Below are 19,003 nucleotides of genomic sequence, written 5' to 3'. Positions count from 1 at the left end.
GGAATGATATTCCTCTAACATACACAGGCTCCTATTTTTTAAAAAAAAGAGGATACAATTGAAACATGAACAAATAGAAAATGTATTTGTCTAATATGGCTGTAATAGGCCTGGATTCAAAGGGTAAAACGTGATTCAGAACATACTTGGGCATTATATCAAAAGCATCTCTTCCCAAAATTTCATGCCAACTGCTTTAAGGAATTTTTGGCAGGTGCTGTGTGGGGTCCCAACAATCTCCTGAATCTTATTTTGCCCATTAGATCTGCATTTCTGTACAGCCATGCTGTATAAAGCAATAATTACAGAATTTGAATGTACAGGTTTAGACAACTTGCTGTCTCCAGACTTTCTTCCATTAAAAAAAAAAAGCTTTGGGCATAAAGCCTGCTAGTTTGGTTTGAAGTTCAAGGCAGTCAGATAACTACAATGTACAGAGCTTGAAATGGCATGACATGCTGTCTCCATTCATTTCAGGTAATCTAAAAACCACATCATTGCTTCTTAGTAGAGAATAAATAGAATTTGTCCTTTGGTAGCATGAGTGGATGGATTTAATTTTACCAATTTAGAAGTACTTACAGTTTTAGGATTGTGTAGCCCAGTTTATGAGATATGACATAATTTATCCTTATCTACATGGATTTGGATTGTACAGTATATTCTCCAAATATATTGGATTGTAGGCTTCCTACGAAAAACAGGGCTGATTTCCCAGTGGGGCAACATCTGAATCACTACTTCAGTCTCAAATGTAATCTGACAAGTAGATGATGGAGTGATCAGATGAATAAAGTTTGACCAAACTTGAGGTTACAATTAGTTTCTTTTTGTATTATTTATATTCATTTATTTAGGTGTCTTGTTAATTTCTTCAAAATAACTTAATTGTACCTCATTTTATCTTGCTCAAAAATAATATGGCAGATTAAATAGTAATATCAAGTATATAACAGCATCATATTTTGATTCTGGTCATTTTGATTGTGGCATCAAATCTAGTCCATTCAGTGGAATTTAATGCAGTATATAAGGCCACAGATCAAAGTGTTCTTCTTGTGAAACATGTATATTATTTTTGTATATTAGTTTTGTCACCAGAGTCCCTCCCAGTTATACCTTCTTTGCCAAGGAGAGGTATCATCCAGAATAATCCAGATGCTGTTAATAGTGAGCATAAAATGGGCAGGTAATGAATTAAGGTAGAAAATTATTTTTCTTACTGGCTATTGCGATGTAATGTATCCAGAATAACTCATTCCTTTCTAGGTAATTATTACAGTACAATAAAAATAATATACATTCAAAGAATACAAAAGAGTGTAAGGTTTGTTCTGGCCTTTGGCCGAAACAAAACCCGCAAGGTCATTTTATAGTCTGAATAAGAGTAAGGTGATGCATATTAATTCTCTTACCCTATAACGATTGCTATATCATATTGGAAGCCAACAGCCTATTTTGTTCTGTACCTAGTTCATAAATACATGTTTCAGTTTAGATGCTAACCATTCCAAACCTGCTGTTTCATGCATGGAATAATTTGTGAGTAAACATGTTACTCCTCTATAATTATCACCATGACCCTTGTCACTCTGTGTTTCTTCGGAGTGTATAGATACATGGAATACGTGGTTAATCCAAATGTAATCAATCCATGGAATTCTCTCCTTGGCATCCAAGAAAGCATAGAGAGAGGTTCCTGCTATCCAGAATCTCCTTACTCAGTCAGCAAGTGTGATTGCCAAAGCACATGACAAGATGATGATAAACTTTCTCCAAATGGCCCGGCAGTAGGCAAGGAGTGTGTGTATGTGTGGGGTACAGTCATCGGAACCTTTCCACAAAAAGAAAAATTGCTTCCAGTTTTCTTTTCTCTTCCTCACCCATTTCCCTCATCTTCCAGCTGTTTGTCTGCTATAAATACAGCCCAAATATTATGGAAGCTAGTGGTGTGCTTAATGAGGATGGGGGAGATCAATTTTATATATTTATTTTTTCACTCATTCATTTAGTTCATTTCTACACTGTCCATCTCAATAAAAATTGAGGGCAAAGATGTTCAACTGAAAATTTGGGGGTGGGAGGAATGTGATTGCTGGCTGATTGGTGGAAGAGAAAGAAGATAGATTAGGAACTTAAGTGAACAACTGCCTAGAGCAGCGGTCCCCAGTCTTTCTGGGTCTGCGGACCAGAGGTGGTTGGGGGGGGGCAGAGGGGATGGTTCTGCACATGTGCCCACGACTTCCACAAATGGAACTTCATATGCATGCACACTCGCCTGCCACATACACGGTCTGGTTCTCAACAGGCCAGCAGCCCAGTACCGGGCCATGGATAAAGGATTGGGGATCCCTGGCTTAGAGGACAAAAATATAAAGTTGAAGGCTTATAGACCTTTGGAGACATATTGAAAGGTAGTAAAAACATCCTCCTTCCATGGGAATGGATTCCTTGAACTGACATTGCAAAAGTACCGTAGTGTATTTCAGGAAAGGAGGACCATTCTGAATGATAGAACAAATGGGCAGTTTTCTAGGAAAATTTAGACTTTTTACCCTATGAGAAGAAGCAAAACAGGAGAAAAACCTAAATAATCTTGGCATTGATTGAATGACCAGTAAAAGCTGTTTTTATAAGGCATGGTAATTGATTCAAGTGAAATATGAGCAATAAGTTTCCCAATGCTTAGTTAGAGCCTTGTTAAAATGAGTTCTCATAACTTCTGCAGATTTCTTTATATTTAGTTTGTTTAAATTGGTTAATCATTTTTATGGTTCACTGACACTTTATTTAAGGAAAAGCCACATGGATGTGTATTGCTGCATTGCAATTTATGTATTATAATATGCTATGCACACATATTCTTCTAAGTAAATAAGCCTCCTACATACTGTTGTTCGAGTGACAACAGAGTCTGGTGTTGTTACTACACAAGAATAATAATTCTGTTAGGAATAGGCATAGGATTGGTATTAAAGAAGCATGCTTTGTTCTGTATTATAACCAGATGTTTTTCTTTTATTTTCTCTTCTGCTCAAATTATCAGGACAACCTCCATGACAACAACTATGCCTCTGCAATAAATCTTGCTTGCTTGCTAATTGATTGATTGATTGATTGAAGGAGAGTTGGTTCGGTAACTATTTCTGGGCATCTAGAACTTGGAAATACTTCTACATCTCTGGAGAGCTTTCGTTCATTGGAATAGAATAAAAAGTTCTGTATGTAAATGGTTAGGCTGCATAAGAGAGTGTTATATCAAATAGAATTTAAGGCTTTTTATTATTTGTAGTGTGAAATGAAAAACATAAATTGGTTGCAGTGATTTTCCTCCTCATATATTAGCAAATGGGTTAGATACAGATGCCTCCCCTCTATATATCAAGGAAAATAACTTCCATACTGAGCCAGGCTGTGGCAGTATCTTTCAGCATTTTCGTTGTGTATAACAAGTTTCCCACACTGTTTCTACTTAAAATCCTTATGGGGGGGGGGGGAAATGTAAGTAATTAAATACTATAATGTCTATGCAATATTAACAACACTCTTGGCCTTGCGTGTTATTAAAACAAATGTGCTTCATATAAATAAATGCTATATGTAGATAGCTTAATATTACACATTTGAACAGGGATATGGAATTAGATTTAGATTGGTCTTTTCTGATATGTCTGTTAGTAACACATGCACACACACACACAAACACATGAGTTTGGTAACATTTGCTCCTAATCATGCATGGTACTAAAATATAAAATATTATTGTTGTTGTGTGTAAGAATTTTTAGTTGGCTGTTTTATGGAATAAACATTCTCTCAATTTCCCTTGCTGTCATATCAGAGATCGCTCTGTCTTTAAAATAAACATGCCATCGTATTTTGAAATTGTTGGTAGGTCCCTCTGCTCCTTCCAGTAGATTTATTTATTCTTCCAATGATTTACATTCTTTGACTGAGTTGTTTTGTTTTTAAAGAAATCCAATGCCTGACTGCCAGAATTGTTTTCTTTTTCTTAGAAAAACTTGTTTTGTTCACATCTGTAAGATGGTCTCTGTAATTTTCGATGAATTGAGCAACAAATAAGTATTTCCTCTTGTAAGCTTTAAAAAGTAGATCCAATTTAAAAGTATAATAATGAATCTGAAATGTTTGGAAGCCACTGCATCCAGAAGTGGATTCCTTTATTACTGTTTTGTTGATGAAGGAGACTTTGTTAACATTGATTTTTCCAAGAGTTTATTGAAGTTGTTAGTAAATGGCTAATGTCTTTGGTGATTTAAGCAAGATTGTCACTGAACTATGAGGTACATTTTCAAAGTGATCTCCCCCCCCTTTAAAAAAAATACTATACTTATTTTTGTTTTCCTCCATCCTTGAATAAAAGAAAAAAATAGGATTCTGGAAAGAAAAATTGAGGCAATTTACACGGCGTTTATTCAGCTTGTGCAAATAACTCTACAACAGGTTAAATTGAGAAATCATTTGTCCATTTTGGTGCAAGAACAGCAGAAGGTTTGTGAATTTTTTTTTGCTTAGTATTGTGTCTAGTATCAATTCTTGGCCAGAGCTGGAATGTGTAAATCTCTAGGACATCAGAAGTACGATAACAAACATGGCTACAGTATGAAGCTCTTTGTCAGGTTACCACTGTTGTCTCTGCCTTTTTTAACATCCTGCACCAATATATGAAAGAACATGAAAAGAAACCAGTTTTTCAAGCAGAACTTCTCCATGGTGTTTTTCATATGGACTGTATTCTTAAATAATTTCTGTCTTAGATTAAATACATATTAGAGCTATTGTGGCAAAGGATCTCAAATTATCACAAGTGCTACTTTAGAAATAATTTGTTAGCTCATGATTAAGTGTAACTTTATTAAATAAAAAGAATTGTATTGTAAGGGAACTTCAAAACATTGCCATTTCACTTTGGTCACTTAAGTCATAATGTTTTTCATTAGCCATAACTTCAGTATTCAGATTTTTTTGTGTTGTGGCCCTCAAGCTATGATTTTGAGACCCCTGTCTGAAGGATTATGCTGCTTTTTATTACAGCATGAACTGTGGGACTATAGACAATGCATTTGATTTCTCCCCAGTATATTTGTATTGCTTCTTTTCTCATATAAACTTTTCCTGAGATCTCCTCCTTTATTTCTTATATTGTGTGAGTTAATTTCCACTCACATGCAGTGACTGACTTCTCGTTGCATGTTTTCCCACTTACATTGCTTTGTGCCTTGAGAAGTGCAGGAGGAGATTGAAGAGAGGGTCTATTTTGCTGACAGATGCTTTTCTCTCAGCAGATGGACACAGTTGGATATAATTCATCTCCCTTTTTTTAGTTCATATTAACAGGGAAGAGAGGAGAATATTACCCCAGGTTAACAATAAGACCCAAATTCAATGCATTTGCTCCCAGTACAAGAGTCTGCTAGTCCTCCCCAGAGCTGTTGCTATATTTATTTGGGAATAAGTCCCAGTGAGTTTAGTGGGATTTGTTCCTGAGTAAACATACAGGGATTGTAGTGTTAAAAAGCAGCAATTTCAGCATGATGAAACCTGATATACCCTTCTTATACAATTAATATTCATTTTATTTATTCGTTTAGTCCACGGGTCAGCAACCTGCGGCTCCAGAGCTGCATGCGGCTCTTTGAGCCAACACCTGCGGCTCCGTATCCTCTGCCATTTGCAGAGAGAGAGAGAGACAGAGACAGAGAGGCACTTATGCTGCTCTCTCTCTCTCTCTCTCTCTCTCTCTCTCTCTCTCTCTCTCTCTCTCTCTCTCTCTCTCTCCTCTTTCTCTCTCTCTCTCTCTCACATGTGGACTTGCCCCCTCGCAGGGCTCCTGATTGGCCCTGCGCCTGGGTGCCCTGCCCCTGGGAGGAACGCGGCCAGGAAGTGCCTTTCCTGAGCTGGCCCCATCCAAGATGGAGCCACGCAGGGAAGCCCCGGGATCCCCACTGAGGGAAGCCCACCGGAGGTTCTGCTGAACAGCCAGCTCTCCCGCAAGTTGCGGCCCAAGGGAGAGCAGCCCCTGCGATCCCGGCTGCCAGGAAGGAAGAGGGAGATGCAGCAATGGTAAGAGAGGAGAGCCTCCTCCTGGGGCCCTCTTCCTCCTCCTCCCCTTCTTCCTCCTGCTGCCCCTCGGGCAGCTTGGGCTGGCGCCAGGGCAAGAGGGGCATGGGGGGCAGTCGGGCCGGCAGAGGGGCTGGCAGCCCCCGCCAAGGCTACATTAGATGGGCGGAGGGTAAGCCCGGGCAGCGCAGAGTCCCGCCAGCAGTGCCGGCTTCTTCGCCCTCCTCCTACCCTCCTTCCTCCTGCTGCCCCCATGGGCGGCAGTCCTGGCTGGGATGGTGGCTGGCGCCAGCATCGCTCACTAGGCAGCCGAGTTGGCCACGCATCTCCCCGATCCGGTCCGGGCGGCAATTTCAGTGGGGATGGCAGCTGACGGGGGCATTGCTCTCTGGGCTGTCCCTGGGCAGCCGAGCCAGCCACGTGTCTCCCCAGATCGGGCCCAGCAGCAGTCCCGGTTTGGTTGCCAAGAAAGTCACCTGGAGATGTTTCCACTTTATAATCTTGCCTTCGAGTTTTCCTGCCCAAAATAAAACCTCTGTTTGGATTTATAAGGCTGCTCAAGCCCTAATCTCGGACTCTCGCTGGACGACAATAAAAACTGGCCTCTCCCCAAACTCAAACTGAGTACAAGAATCCTGAACTCGCTTGGCCTCTCTCCCTGCTGAAAGGGTCCCTGTCCCCCGGCCCCCCTCATGTTTGTGCTGCCCTGCATCATGCGGTCTGTCGGGTCCTTTAACAGGGGAGCAGCTTAGAGTCAGGAATGATCCCCAGGAACCCCTCCACCACCATCCCCGCTTTCCCCAGCTCGATCTCAGCCGCTCGTTGGGTTGCTTGGCCGGCGACTGAAGGCCTCCCCGTCTGCTTCTGGGGGCGGTGGCTCCGAGGCAGAGGAGACTGCTGCAAGGGAATCGCTGCCGCCGCCGGAGCAACTCACAACCCAGCGAAGGGAGGGAGCCTGTCGAACCAGCCAGGTCTCTCTGCACGGGGCGTGCCCTCGCCCAGAGCACTGGCTGCGCCTGCCCTGTTCTCACAGCCGAGTGTGATTCTGCCGGCGCTGAGCCGTCTCCCAGGAGGCTTCCCCTGTGGCCCTCGGTTGCGGCCGCCTGGGAGGGGGGGAACCAGCGCCCCCATCCTTACCAAGCTTCACCGCCTGCGACCCCTGAGCTCTGCTCCAAGGAGAGGCCAGAGGTGGGGAAAGGGCTCCTCGGAGGGAAGCGGCTGCCAAAGCCGGATGCGGCAGAACAAAGTCCAGCTGGCCCAGGGATTTCCGAGGAAGACGGGCAGACGGTGGGGCAGAAGTGGGCCGCTCGCCCGCCGCAGCTCAGTCATGCCTGCTACACATTCTTTCCTGCAACCACTCCTCATTCCTTCGTCGGCGTGTGCTGGCCCTGGAGTGCCTGCTCGCAGTCAGGCACGTAGCCGGTTTGGTTGGCACGCAAGGCCAGGGGGGGGGGAGGAAAACCACCGCACCTCTGCCACCTGCCCCCGGTGTCCAGGTACCCTCTGGGATGGGACCTGGGTAGCAGCAGGCCAGGGCCTCTGCAGCACTGGGGGGCTTTACATACAGAACTTTTAAGAGGGAGGGGCAGCGGGGGCATTGCTCCTGGACTGATCTCTGGCAGCCGAGCCAGCCACGTGTCTCCCCGGGCCAGTCCGTGGTGCCCCGGGTGCCTTCTGCTGCCTCCTGCCCCCCACACTTGGCCTTCCCGGGACCTCCGCCCGTTTTCCCATGCCCGTGCCTCCTTTCCCACCGCCCAGCCTGGCCTGGCTTGCCCTCTTGCAGGATTTGGCGTTGGAAAGGCCGGCAGGCAGCCGGGGAGGTCGAGTGGCCCTGGCGAGGGAGCCACTCCCGCCCCATGGCTGGCTGGCCAGGAATCCCATCCAGCTCGGTGGGGAGCTGGGGGACCGCCTGACTGCCACAGGAGTGTCCACGTGGGCCGGCTAATTGTGGGCTCCCTCCGTGAGTCAGGCACACGGGCCTCCACGCAGCCACCTCTAATTGCGCCCCGCGAGGGCCCGACCGAGCCCCAGCCTGACTTTCGAAATACAGTTTGCCCGAATTCTTTCTGAACTGTAAGATGTCCAGAGTCACTGAAAGGGGCAACCAGACATCTTGAGGGGAGAGGAAAGAGAGGAGAGAGAGGAAAGAGAGAGAGAGAGAAGAAGAGAGGAGAGAGGAAAGAGAGAGGGAAAGGAGAGGGAGAGGAAAGAGAGAATCAGGGAGAGGAGAGAGAGGGAAGAGAGAGAGAAAGAGGAAAGAGAAAGAGGGAGAGGAAAGAGAAGGAGGAAAGAGGGAGAGGAAAGAAAGACAGAGGAAAGTGAAAGAGAGAAGAAAGAGAAAGGAAAAGGAGAGGAAAGAAGAAAGAAAGAAAGGAAAGATAAAGAGAGGAAAGAGTAAAGAAAGAGGAAAGGAAAGAGGAAAAAAGGGAGAGGAAAGAGAAAGTAGAAAGAGGGAAAGGAAAGAGTGAAAGAGGGAGAGGAAAGAGAAGAAAAAGAGGAAAAAAAGAAAGGAAAGATAGAGGGAGAGGAGAGAGAGGAAAGAGAAGGAGGGGGAGAGAGACTCTTTTGATATCTAAAATGAAGATAACACTGCATATATCCTCATTTTATCTTCATTTTAGATATCAAAATGTTTTGCACCTCCCAGTATTTTGTTTTCGGTGGAAAATGGGTCCAAATGGCTCTTTGAGTGTTTTGGGTTGCCTACCCCTGGTTTAGTCCATTTACAGCCCTGAAATTCATCCTTCCTCTTGATCTCCCTTTTATAGCTAGTCCTCAACTTATGCCCACAATTGAGCCCAAAATCTATGTTGCTAAGTGAGAAATTTATTAAGTGAATCTTAATAAATTTCAACTTTTTTTGTCACATTAGTTAAGTGACTCACTGCAGTTGTTAAATTAGTAACACGATTGTTAAGTGAATCCCGGCTTCCCCATTGACTTTGCTTGTCAGAAGTTTGCAAAAGGTGATCACGTGACTCCAAGACACTGCAACCGTCATAAATGTGAGTCAGTTGTCAAGCATCCAAATATGAACCACATGAGCATAGGAATGCTGCAACAGTCATAAGTGTAAAAAATGGTCATAAGTCACTTTTTTCAGTGCCATTGTAACTCTGAACAGTCACTAAGGGAACTGTTGTAAGTCAAGGACTACGTGTACAATAATAACAAAAGATTTTAATTCCAGCTTCACTACTATCAAAGTCCATTAAATTGAAAAAACAATGTAGAGAGAATAGTTCCTTTGTGGGGTAGAAAGTTTGTCATTCTGCATTCATGTGCGACATTGAACTAGAATTTACTGAATAAATTCCATAATGCTTTTCTTTTAGATAAGTATCTGTCAGTTTTCTCTAGCATGTTAATAGTCCAGTCTTGCAGTCTTCTCATTCCCATCCCCCAGAGCCAACATGGTCTGGTTTAATGGGGTCGGGACCCCATTTGGGGTCGAACGACCATTTCACGGGGGTCGCCAAACAACGCAGTCTGCCATTTTTCCCCCCTTTTCCTTAGCTGTCCTACTTTCTTTTATTCTGTTGGCTTTTGAATAGAGTCTAATTCTCTCTTGAATAGAGTCTAATTCTATTGGCTTTCAAAAGCCAATAGGAATTGTCCAGGCTGTCTCTGCCCTGCTGAGCCCGCCAAAAGTCCCATTCTGCAAACAGTGCTGCACCAGTTGAGTAGTCCTCGACTTACGACCAGTTGAGTAGTCCTTGACTTACGACCAGTTGGGGGTTGCGGCATTAAAAAGTTAGAGAACCACTGTGCTAGACATTAATCATCCTTCTTAGACAAAAAGATAGTATAGTAAATATATGCAGCAAATATTATTTAGATAAGCATTTCATGTATGAAAAATTCATCTCTTTGTACTAGCTTGATGAGGGACATTTAGAGCCTTTTTTTCTATAACTAATGGATCAAGTGTGAATACCTCTATTTTAATTGTTTAATGTAAGAAGGGGGACATTAGTATAATAGTATTGTAAGATCTTGATAACTAACTATCCGGTAATTACCCTAAAAGTAATAATTGATGTAATGTTTAGAACAGAAAGTGGATGTAGTTTGAGAGAGAAGGGGTAACCTTAAAAATGTAAGTCAGTCCTGTCCTATTCTAATAACAAATCTCTCTTACATTTAAAAATATTCTGTTTAAAATTATATAAAAGTGTGATTTCTCTTTACATTTGTTTGTTTTTTGTTTGTTTAAGAAAAATAGAAAAATTAAAAAGCCTTAAATAAAATGTACTTAGAAATAATTAAACACTTAAACAAAAAGAAACAAACAGCAAGAACTAAAAAAAACCTTACTTACTGAAGACACTCAGCTATTAGGCAGAAATTCTGGATTTATTAAATTTCCTAATTTAATATTACATATTGGAAGCAGGAGAACTATTGCTTGGGGGCTGGTGAGGCATCTGGAGAAATAAAAATATTAACACTTACAATAAGGAGATATATGGCCCCAAACTTCCAAAATGCATGTGTTTTGGTTCAGACATGCATTTCCGGGGAGGATGGCGTACAGTGCACCTTTGATATCCTTAGTATGGTAGATTCTTGTTTGTCATTACTTGCTGTGCGCGCGCACACACACACACACACACACACACACACACACACACACACACGCAACTCCCTGATACTAGATAACATTCAAGGATACTTCAAGATATTGGTGCAGAACTGCTAGCTTATATGAAATAAACATAGACTCCCATTTGCTGCTCATTCACTAAGTTACCTATTTGATACATGAAATTTTAGGAAAAGTCCTAGCAGTCTCATCAGTCCATATTTGGTCTAGTGTTAAAGACACCAGGTTAGAAACCAGGAGAATGTGTATTTTTATTGGTAGCGAGAAACTATCTGGAATAATTCTGGGAATGTAAGCCCCTCCATTGAAATGTTTCTTCACTCGGGAAGCATACCAGTAGATTTTTGGACAGGTCATGATTTCTAAGCCTAATTTGCCTCTTCTGATAAGATTAATTTTATCCCTGCTTAGCCTCTATGTAAACAAGCTCCATCACATGAAATGTCACAGAAAAGCCACCTTGTTCTTCTGACTGGTGTTATATTGAGCTGTGACAGATCTGCTTTGAAAATAACACAGATGTGCAGTCTCTAATTTCACAGTTCTACATAATTTTTTTTTCTTTTAAAATGCAGATACAGCTAGTAATCTTGGGCATGTGCTTTCAGGAAGTCTTAACTTATAAAACAGGAAGGTTTAAAAAAAACCTTTAAACACAAAGGACCTTGTCCCTTTGAGAATTTGAAAAGAAAATGATGTTAACAGAATAAGTATTCAACCCTGTTAGACAGCAAATCTATGGGTTATTTTTAAGCTAATTACTCAGAATTAAACAAAAGGCTTAATGCCTTTTCCCTGAACAGGAGCTGAGGTCAAATTAAATGAAGCTGAGACATTGTTTTTGTTGAACATTCAGGCTTAAACAGATCACGTTTGGCCGGGTTGGAACTGTGCCTATGGTACCAAAAGTTGTACTAAGCAATAGTGATGTGTGATTTTCGAAAACACTTGCTTATGCTGAGAGAAAATGCAGATGCAAAAAAGACTACTTATGCTCTGTTTCTACCAGTCTTCAGGAGTTCTCAGCACTTCTGTATAGATGGAAGACAACTACTTACTAGTAATTTTGGACTTTATCAGCAAATGAGCAGTGAAACTTTTAAAGTAAACCATGCATATTAACCCCACTGTAAAGAGTTAGCATGAGCAAATACAGTGTATGTTCTGGGAAAGACTAAAATGAAGAAAGATGTTTTATAATGTCAGATGTTTGATACAGTGATCTAAAGCATTCTTAATTCTATATTCCTTCTTATAAGAAATAGTTTAAAATGTAACTCTCTCTGTCTCTGCATGCGTAGATAGAGATGAGATATATGTTTACATTTAGATAGAGATACAGATGTAGATAACAAGTGTTTAGAATATGCTTTAGTGTTCCCAAGAGTCAAAGCCAGAAGAAATATTAAAACGAATTTGATAAATGATTACTAGAAAATGTATAAATATAATACAGATAGTGCTCAACTTATGACCACAATTGAGCCCAAAATTTCTGTTGCTAAGTAAGAAATTTGTTAAGTGACTTATGTTTCATTTTATGACTTTTCTTGCCACAGTTTTTAACTGACTCATCACAGTTATTAAGTTAATAATAGGGTTAAGTGAATCTGGCTTCCCCATTGACTTTGCTTGTAAGAAGGTTGTAAAAGGTGATCACATGACTCTGGGACCCTGTAACTGTCATAAATATGAGTCAGTTGCCAAGCATCTGAAGTTTGATCATGTGACCATGGGGATGCTGCAACGGTGGTAAATGTGAAAAAAGGTCACTGTTTTCAATGCTGTTATAACTTTGAACAGTCACTAAATGAACTTGAGGACTACCTGTATATGAGTATTGAAATGAATGATTAATTCTGATCCTGTTAAAAGTAAATAATTTGAATTTTTCAGAATACAAGTTAGAAAATTGTAATTTAAGGATGTTTATTATTAATTATTATTAGTTAACTCATCTAGGCAATTTGGAAGGCTGAAGGTGGGCCCGAACCCAGCTCTTCTCGGTCCCAATCTAAAATCTTAATTACTTCACCATACTGATTAATTTTGAAATGAAGAGCTTGTAAGGGAAACACAGAGTGATCTTAATCCTGTGTATTAAGAATATGTTGAACATAGTTTTTTTGCTATTCTTTTATCCGTTTTGCACAATTTTTATTTCAAACTTTAAAATTCTGTATATTTTATTTTCAGAACTGTCCCAAAATGTCACATCATAGCATGCCTCAGTTTTGTAGCGAAGTAGAATTGTCATGTAGTAGCCAGTTGAGAAAAATAGCATGATTTCTGTAATAGCATCTGATGAGTGTGCCTGGTTTGTTCTTTTTGTGAAACAAAAAAGCAAGAATCAGAAGTTCTATTGCAGATTTAGGATTGGTTTGTGTGTAGGTCATTGGCTGGTTTCCCATCTTTACCGCCTTGATTGAATTGTCTTGTATATGTGGTCATGTAGGTTTGAACTTTAACTTTATCAGTACATTTTGCTGGAATTTCTGGAATAGGAGTAGAATATGAATGAAAATTGTATAGCCATGACTGAAAATAGCTATAATTACTTTAAGCACACATGTGACCCCTTTCCATCCCACTTGCCCTCCAAATTGTCATAAACATAATTGTAGTAGCTGGTCTTTAATATCTGAAAGTTGCTTTTCCTGATAGTTAATTAGTTTATCTCTTTAAACTTTAGGGGAAAGGTTTTTTTGATAAACCAGTAGGCATAAAATATAGACTTCCTGATTGCAATCTTATAGCATTATCATAAACTGTTTTCTATTCCTGGTTTCAGTATCATGAACACAGTATCCTGTGCAAATTAATTCCTTTCTTTTAAAGTATGCAGTTTCATGAGAATAAAATAATACTGTTTATAGTATAAGATTTCATGTACATGGGAGTTATAATACCTGTGTCTTGAATGCTAGGCTCCATGTTTTTTTCCTCATCCAGATCATTATTTTGTCCTTGTTTTTAATTTTCCTTGACAAATGTCTTTTTAAACATATCTTCATATTAATATTTGTATGTGTACTCTACAGGTAAAAAACCATATCTCTGCAATTTTTCTGGAGAAGATGCATCTGGGACAGCCATACAGCTCAATCAGGCAAGAAACAATAGAGAAAAAAATGCTGTGGAATCTAAACCAGAAGTGCTAAAGGTGGCATCTACACCACATGACAAGATCAAAGGACCTTTTCCAAAATATGTGGATTGCAAAATTTATCCTGATTCAAAGATGTCAGCATTTCAGCAAAGTTGTGATTTTCCTTGTTCCAGTAAGACTGCCGATGTGAGACTGAATTTGCAAAGCCCATTGGAAATTCAGCAGAAGCTCACTAAAGAGAGCCTTGTAGAGATGAATGAACATTCTATGCTCAATAAAGATACAGAGATGTCTGAAAAGACTCCATTAGATCTAAGTGAGAAATCAACTAGGGCTGATTCATGCCACAGAAGTTTTACCTCAACCTTGCAGGCTGCTCTGATTGTCCACCGATGTCCTTACTGCAGTCATAAAACTTACTATCCAGAAGTCCTGTGGATGCACAAAAGAATTTGGCACAAAGTTAGTTGTAATTCTATGGCTCCTGCTTGGGTTCTTCAAAATGGATTCAAGAGTATAAAACATAATTCTGTTTTTATGGCAAGAAGTGGGCGCACTGGACCACCTCCGGTACTTGGTGGGAAAGAATGCCAACCTTTGCCTATAGCCAGATTTACACGTACTCAGGTGCCGAGTGGGTTGTCAGGATCCAAAAATAATTATTCTGATATTGCTGTATCTCCTAAGCCTGGGGCTATGGCAAAAGATGTACCATCCACTGGGGGCTGTGGTCTGCAACCATCAGCTATTGATGGATATAGACCACCCAAAATTAATCACACTCACGAACAATACAGTACAGTAGCCCAGCAGCCCCAATTAAAATCAAAATTTGATGTGAACGCCAAATTGATGCAAACGGGAAACTTTAGCAGAAATTCAACGCCTTCCCATACAGTGATATCTAAACCTAGTCCACAGCCCTCCAGTAGCAGAGAAACAGAAAAGTATATAGTCCCTCAAGTAAATGCTGGATCTGCGCCTTTAATCAAGCATTGTACTCCAGATACAGGGAAGGCCAAATTTTTATCTCCATCTCAGTACCACCCTCTGTGTAAAACTGAGCCATGCGCTACTCAAGAACCTCCATCAATGCCTCAGCAAGAACGTACAGCCAAGAGGGAAAATGAAATGAGAGCATTGATCAATTGTACTGGAGGATCCAGAGCAAGTCCTTTGATGCAACCTCAGCCTGTTGCAGCAGGACCTCCTCCACCTGTACATTCCACCAAACAGGAGCCATCCCCTGAGGGGCATGAGAAATGTTTGGATATTGTAAACATCTTAAAGACCTCCATTCCAAAGGATCTGGCTACTTTCTACCAAACCTGGGGTGCCAATAGCCCTGTAATGGACCGTGCTGGTAAGAATCCTAAGAACTGTCTTTCCAGCATATTTTTAAATTCTTAATTTTTTTTTTCTCCTAACATAAGAAATTCTACAAAACACTTGTGTGGTTACTGTCTGTGTTTGGTAAGGTTATATCTCCTATTTAACTGTCCTGTCCTGCATCGGATCATTTAGGTGGCTTACCTGGGAATAACACTGCTATTGAACTTAATGGCATTTCCTTCTGATAAAAGATCTGTATGGTCTCAGTGCTAAAATTCTATCTGCAATTAAGTGCTAGATTCAGTCTCCCCCTTTTTTTAAAAAAAAAGGGGGGGGGAGGATGATTGAAGATGCTTGGGAGAATTCCCTCTACATGAAATGTCCAAGCAGAAGTTACAATATCATATTTGTATCCAATCTAAAATAGGGGGCTGGAATTTGTGTGAGAAATGATTATTTCAAGAAAATTGCAACTTTATTGAAAGTTTAGAGTGCAAGGAATTTTCAGAATTCACTGATAGATCTGTGCTTTAGAGATAAAACAAATCATAAAACATTGAAGATAGAGGGAAAGGAAATAATAAAAAACAATTCACTATTAAGACAAAATAATTTTGGCTAGGTTTGATGTTTGTTGGATTTTCAGACTCCAGTTTAACTGCTAAAATCAGAACAGTAATGTCTAATTTGCAAAGGCCCCTTTCTGTGTGATAGATTTGAGCAGAAGTTTTGGGAATTGGATAATTTCAGATTGATTTGAAAGATATTTGACTCTGCATATCTCAGTCCTACCAACCCTGCACCATTATTATTCTTTATTTCAAATGGCTGTGAACTGCAAAGTAGATCTTTATAGCAAGCAAAAAAAGTTATATATAACAATATTTTCAGGCATAATATCAACTATTACTTTAATATTTAAAATGGGAATTTATTAAGGTCTATTTATTAAATATGCTGAGCCTTCATGTGTGTGATATGATAGCAATAATGAAAGAGTGCTCCTGAGCATATGCAGAGCTCTATTTCCACTGGTTAGGTTACCAGAATTTCATAATTCTAATCTAGTGGGCTACCATGACAGCAGCAGGAAAAAGCAAAGAAGATCGAAATTCTGGAGAAGATTTTGAATCTAGGCTTAGCTGGAAATCTTCACCAAATACAAGGCTAAATATAGCATTCTCAGAATTTAAGATGAGTTGATTTAACCACAAGATAAAAGATAAAAGAATTCAGCATTTAACACCAATGACTTGTCTTCCCTAAGTGATTTATTAAAATTTACTTTTTTTCTTGTTTGCCCAGTGTAAATATTTTTGTTGCTTAGTCTCTTAGATAAATATAGCTCATTTCCTCATGAGCTAAATTAATACAGATTTAAATATTAACCAGTTAGAAAGAATAAGACCCATTTTGGGAAAATTCCTTGCAAATGTGCACATACCTTGAAGATTTATATAGTAGATGTGTATGACTGTCCACTGAGCAAAAGGAAATTACAGTAGGTTTGCCAAGATGTAGAACAAAGAGATAAGTATTTGATGAGTTTTATCCAGGGCAGCTGTTGGTAAGAAAATATCCTTAAAACATGGCAAAAACATTTGATTTGTAAAGGATACTGTAAAACTCTTAGCAATTATCTGTAAAGAGCTGTAGGGCAGTATCTAATAGGTTGCTGAGAGTAAGGAACTTGAATTATTAGCTAGGCAAAAAGGTTGAAACATTTTTAAGACCTGAGAAACAAGCTAATGTTCAAAACAGCTTGGGCAAACATGTCCCTAATCCATTGAATGATAAACTAGAGGAGAAACAACGCAATCAGACTTGCAGGATTTTGTTCTTATAGCCAATCCCAATACAAGTAGCTAATCTTCCTGCAGAATGGATTTCTTGATCTGTTCTATCTAGCGGAACCTGCCTAAGAAGTTGCAGTGAAAATGTATATCCATTTATCTTACTTACTGACAACATTATAAGGGCCCCTTCTTATAACGGGGCTTCTACTACATAGGTGAAAAATTAGTTTTTTTAATTTTGCATTTTTGAACTAAAACTTATGAACTAAAACTTAGTTCTTTTTCAAAATTCAGTTTTTGAGCTCTTCCCCATACAAAAACATGACATGTACAAAAGCTGTATACAAAGATTTAGGAAAATAATGCATGAAAATGCATCCTAATAGACAAAAATGTGTGCAGAATCTGAACATTAAGCAAACTTGGAAACAAAAAAACCATGCTTATTTGGAAAATGACCAAGGAAAATACAAAAAAAAAAAAAAAAAAGATTCAAGGAATAAGATGAAAGAAAAAAAGAGAAAATCAGATTGACAAATAATAACAGTGAGAAACCACTGTGACAGATTTACTTATCATTGACTACTATTTGGCAGTGCCTTTTTTATGTGAAGTAAAATCCACTTGCATTGTGATGAATCTGTTTTTTGGTTCTTCCCATGTCAACCTTCCATTTCTGGAATAACTAATGCCAGGATTAGGAACATTTTTCAGAAGATGATTTTTTTCTGATATCAATTGTGGTAAGTAGGAAGCATGTTAGCCAGTTTCCACGTTAAGGCAATAGAATGCTTGGACTTCAAGTCTTCCCAGATTATTTTAGCCATAATGCCATGTGCTGACTTTTGGGGCTGCTTAGGCTGCAGCCATAAGAAACTCTCAGATGCTGATAGTAATGCCATTATACAAGTTAGGACAGCTCTCGTTAACGGGATACATTATATAGGAAGTCCTTGACTTACAACAGTTCATTTAGTGACCATTCAAAGTTACAGTGGCACTGAAAAAAGTGACTTCTGACAATTTTTCATACTTACAACCATTGTAGCATCCCCATGGTCATGTGATCAAAATTAAGATATTTATGACATTTTCAGTGCCCCATGGTCACGTGATCAACTTTTTCTACCTTCTAACAAGCAAAGTCAATGGGGAAGCCAGATTTACTTAACTAATTTAACAACAGTAGTGACTCACTTAACTGTGGCAAAAAGGTCATAAAATGGGACAAAATTCATTTAACAACTGTCTCACTTAGCAACAGAACTTTTGGACTCAATTGTGATTGTAAGTCGAGGACTACCTGTAATTTCTTAGCATGAAATAAGTTTGCTAATGACCTAGGTAAACAATTTAAGCCAAAGACTCAGGTTTTGTTGCTAAATTAGTCATGTTGTCCCAAGTACCATGCAGAAATACACATGTGCCATTGTGGATGCTGTAAACAGTAAAAAAGCAAGAATTTACAAGAATGAAAAGTAAGGAAAATATGATTCATGTATAGACTAGGGTATGAGCATAATTGTTAAACTAAAGTAGCATAGTAACTTCATCTTCTGTTTTAAAAGTAGAACATAATCACAAAACAATTGAATATTTTCTACAGCACAGTTGTACGGTGTTGTCAAATTCTCAATGCACACTGGATGGGCAGTGAGTGCTTTCTGCAAACACATTGGCTTTGTCAATCCTAGTAATAAACCTAGGAATTCAAAAATTTGTCTTTGTGTTACTTCACTTTTCATTTCCTTTTCTAATCTGCATTGAATCCATGACCAAATCTGCTTGTATAACAGTGGCCACTATTTTGCTTTATCAAAAATCTCATTTAATGCCTGGAAAACATCACTAATTATGTCTTCATTTAACCTTCACTCAAATTGGCCAGACTTTGTAGACCTTAGAGTTAGTTTATCTTCTTATTTGCAGATTATCTTATTTGATAGCATTTGTTTCCTTCTCCTCCCACTTTTTTTCTTTCTATACACATATGAACATACACTTAGAAGTCTTATTCATCTTTAATTTAAAATATTCAGTGTACTTCTCCTTTGCAATAGAACTTTATTGCTCCCTGTA

General features: G+C 39.6%; 1 protein-coding gene across 6 annotated transcripts in view; it reads left to right on the top strand.

Annotated features, from left to right (window-relative positions):
- Positions 1-19,003, top strand: part of ZNF516 (zinc finger protein 516) — a 139,383-nt gene that overhangs the window by 98,932 nt on the left and 21,448 nt on the right. For all 6 annotated transcript variants that reach the window (XM_039334403.1, XM_039334407.1, XM_039334408.1 and 3 more), the window contains one exon: positions 13,729-15,159. In XM_039334403.1, the coding sequence (XP_039190337.1) occupies positions 13,729-15,159 (1,431 nt within the window). The remainder of the gene's footprint in view (positions 1-13,728; positions 15,160-19,003) is intronic.

This window comes from Crotalus tigris, unplaced genomic scaffold, assembly GCF_016545835.1.
Source record: "Crotalus tigris isolate CLP2741 ecotype Arizona unplaced genomic scaffold, ASM1654583v1 scf7180000017630.2799268, whole genome shotgun sequence".
Lineage (NCBI taxonomy): Eukaryota > Metazoa > Chordata > Lepidosauria > Squamata > Viperidae > Crotalus > Crotalus tigris.
Note: the sequence above shows the minus strand (reverse complement) of the source record. Positions and strands in the feature narration are given on the sequence as shown.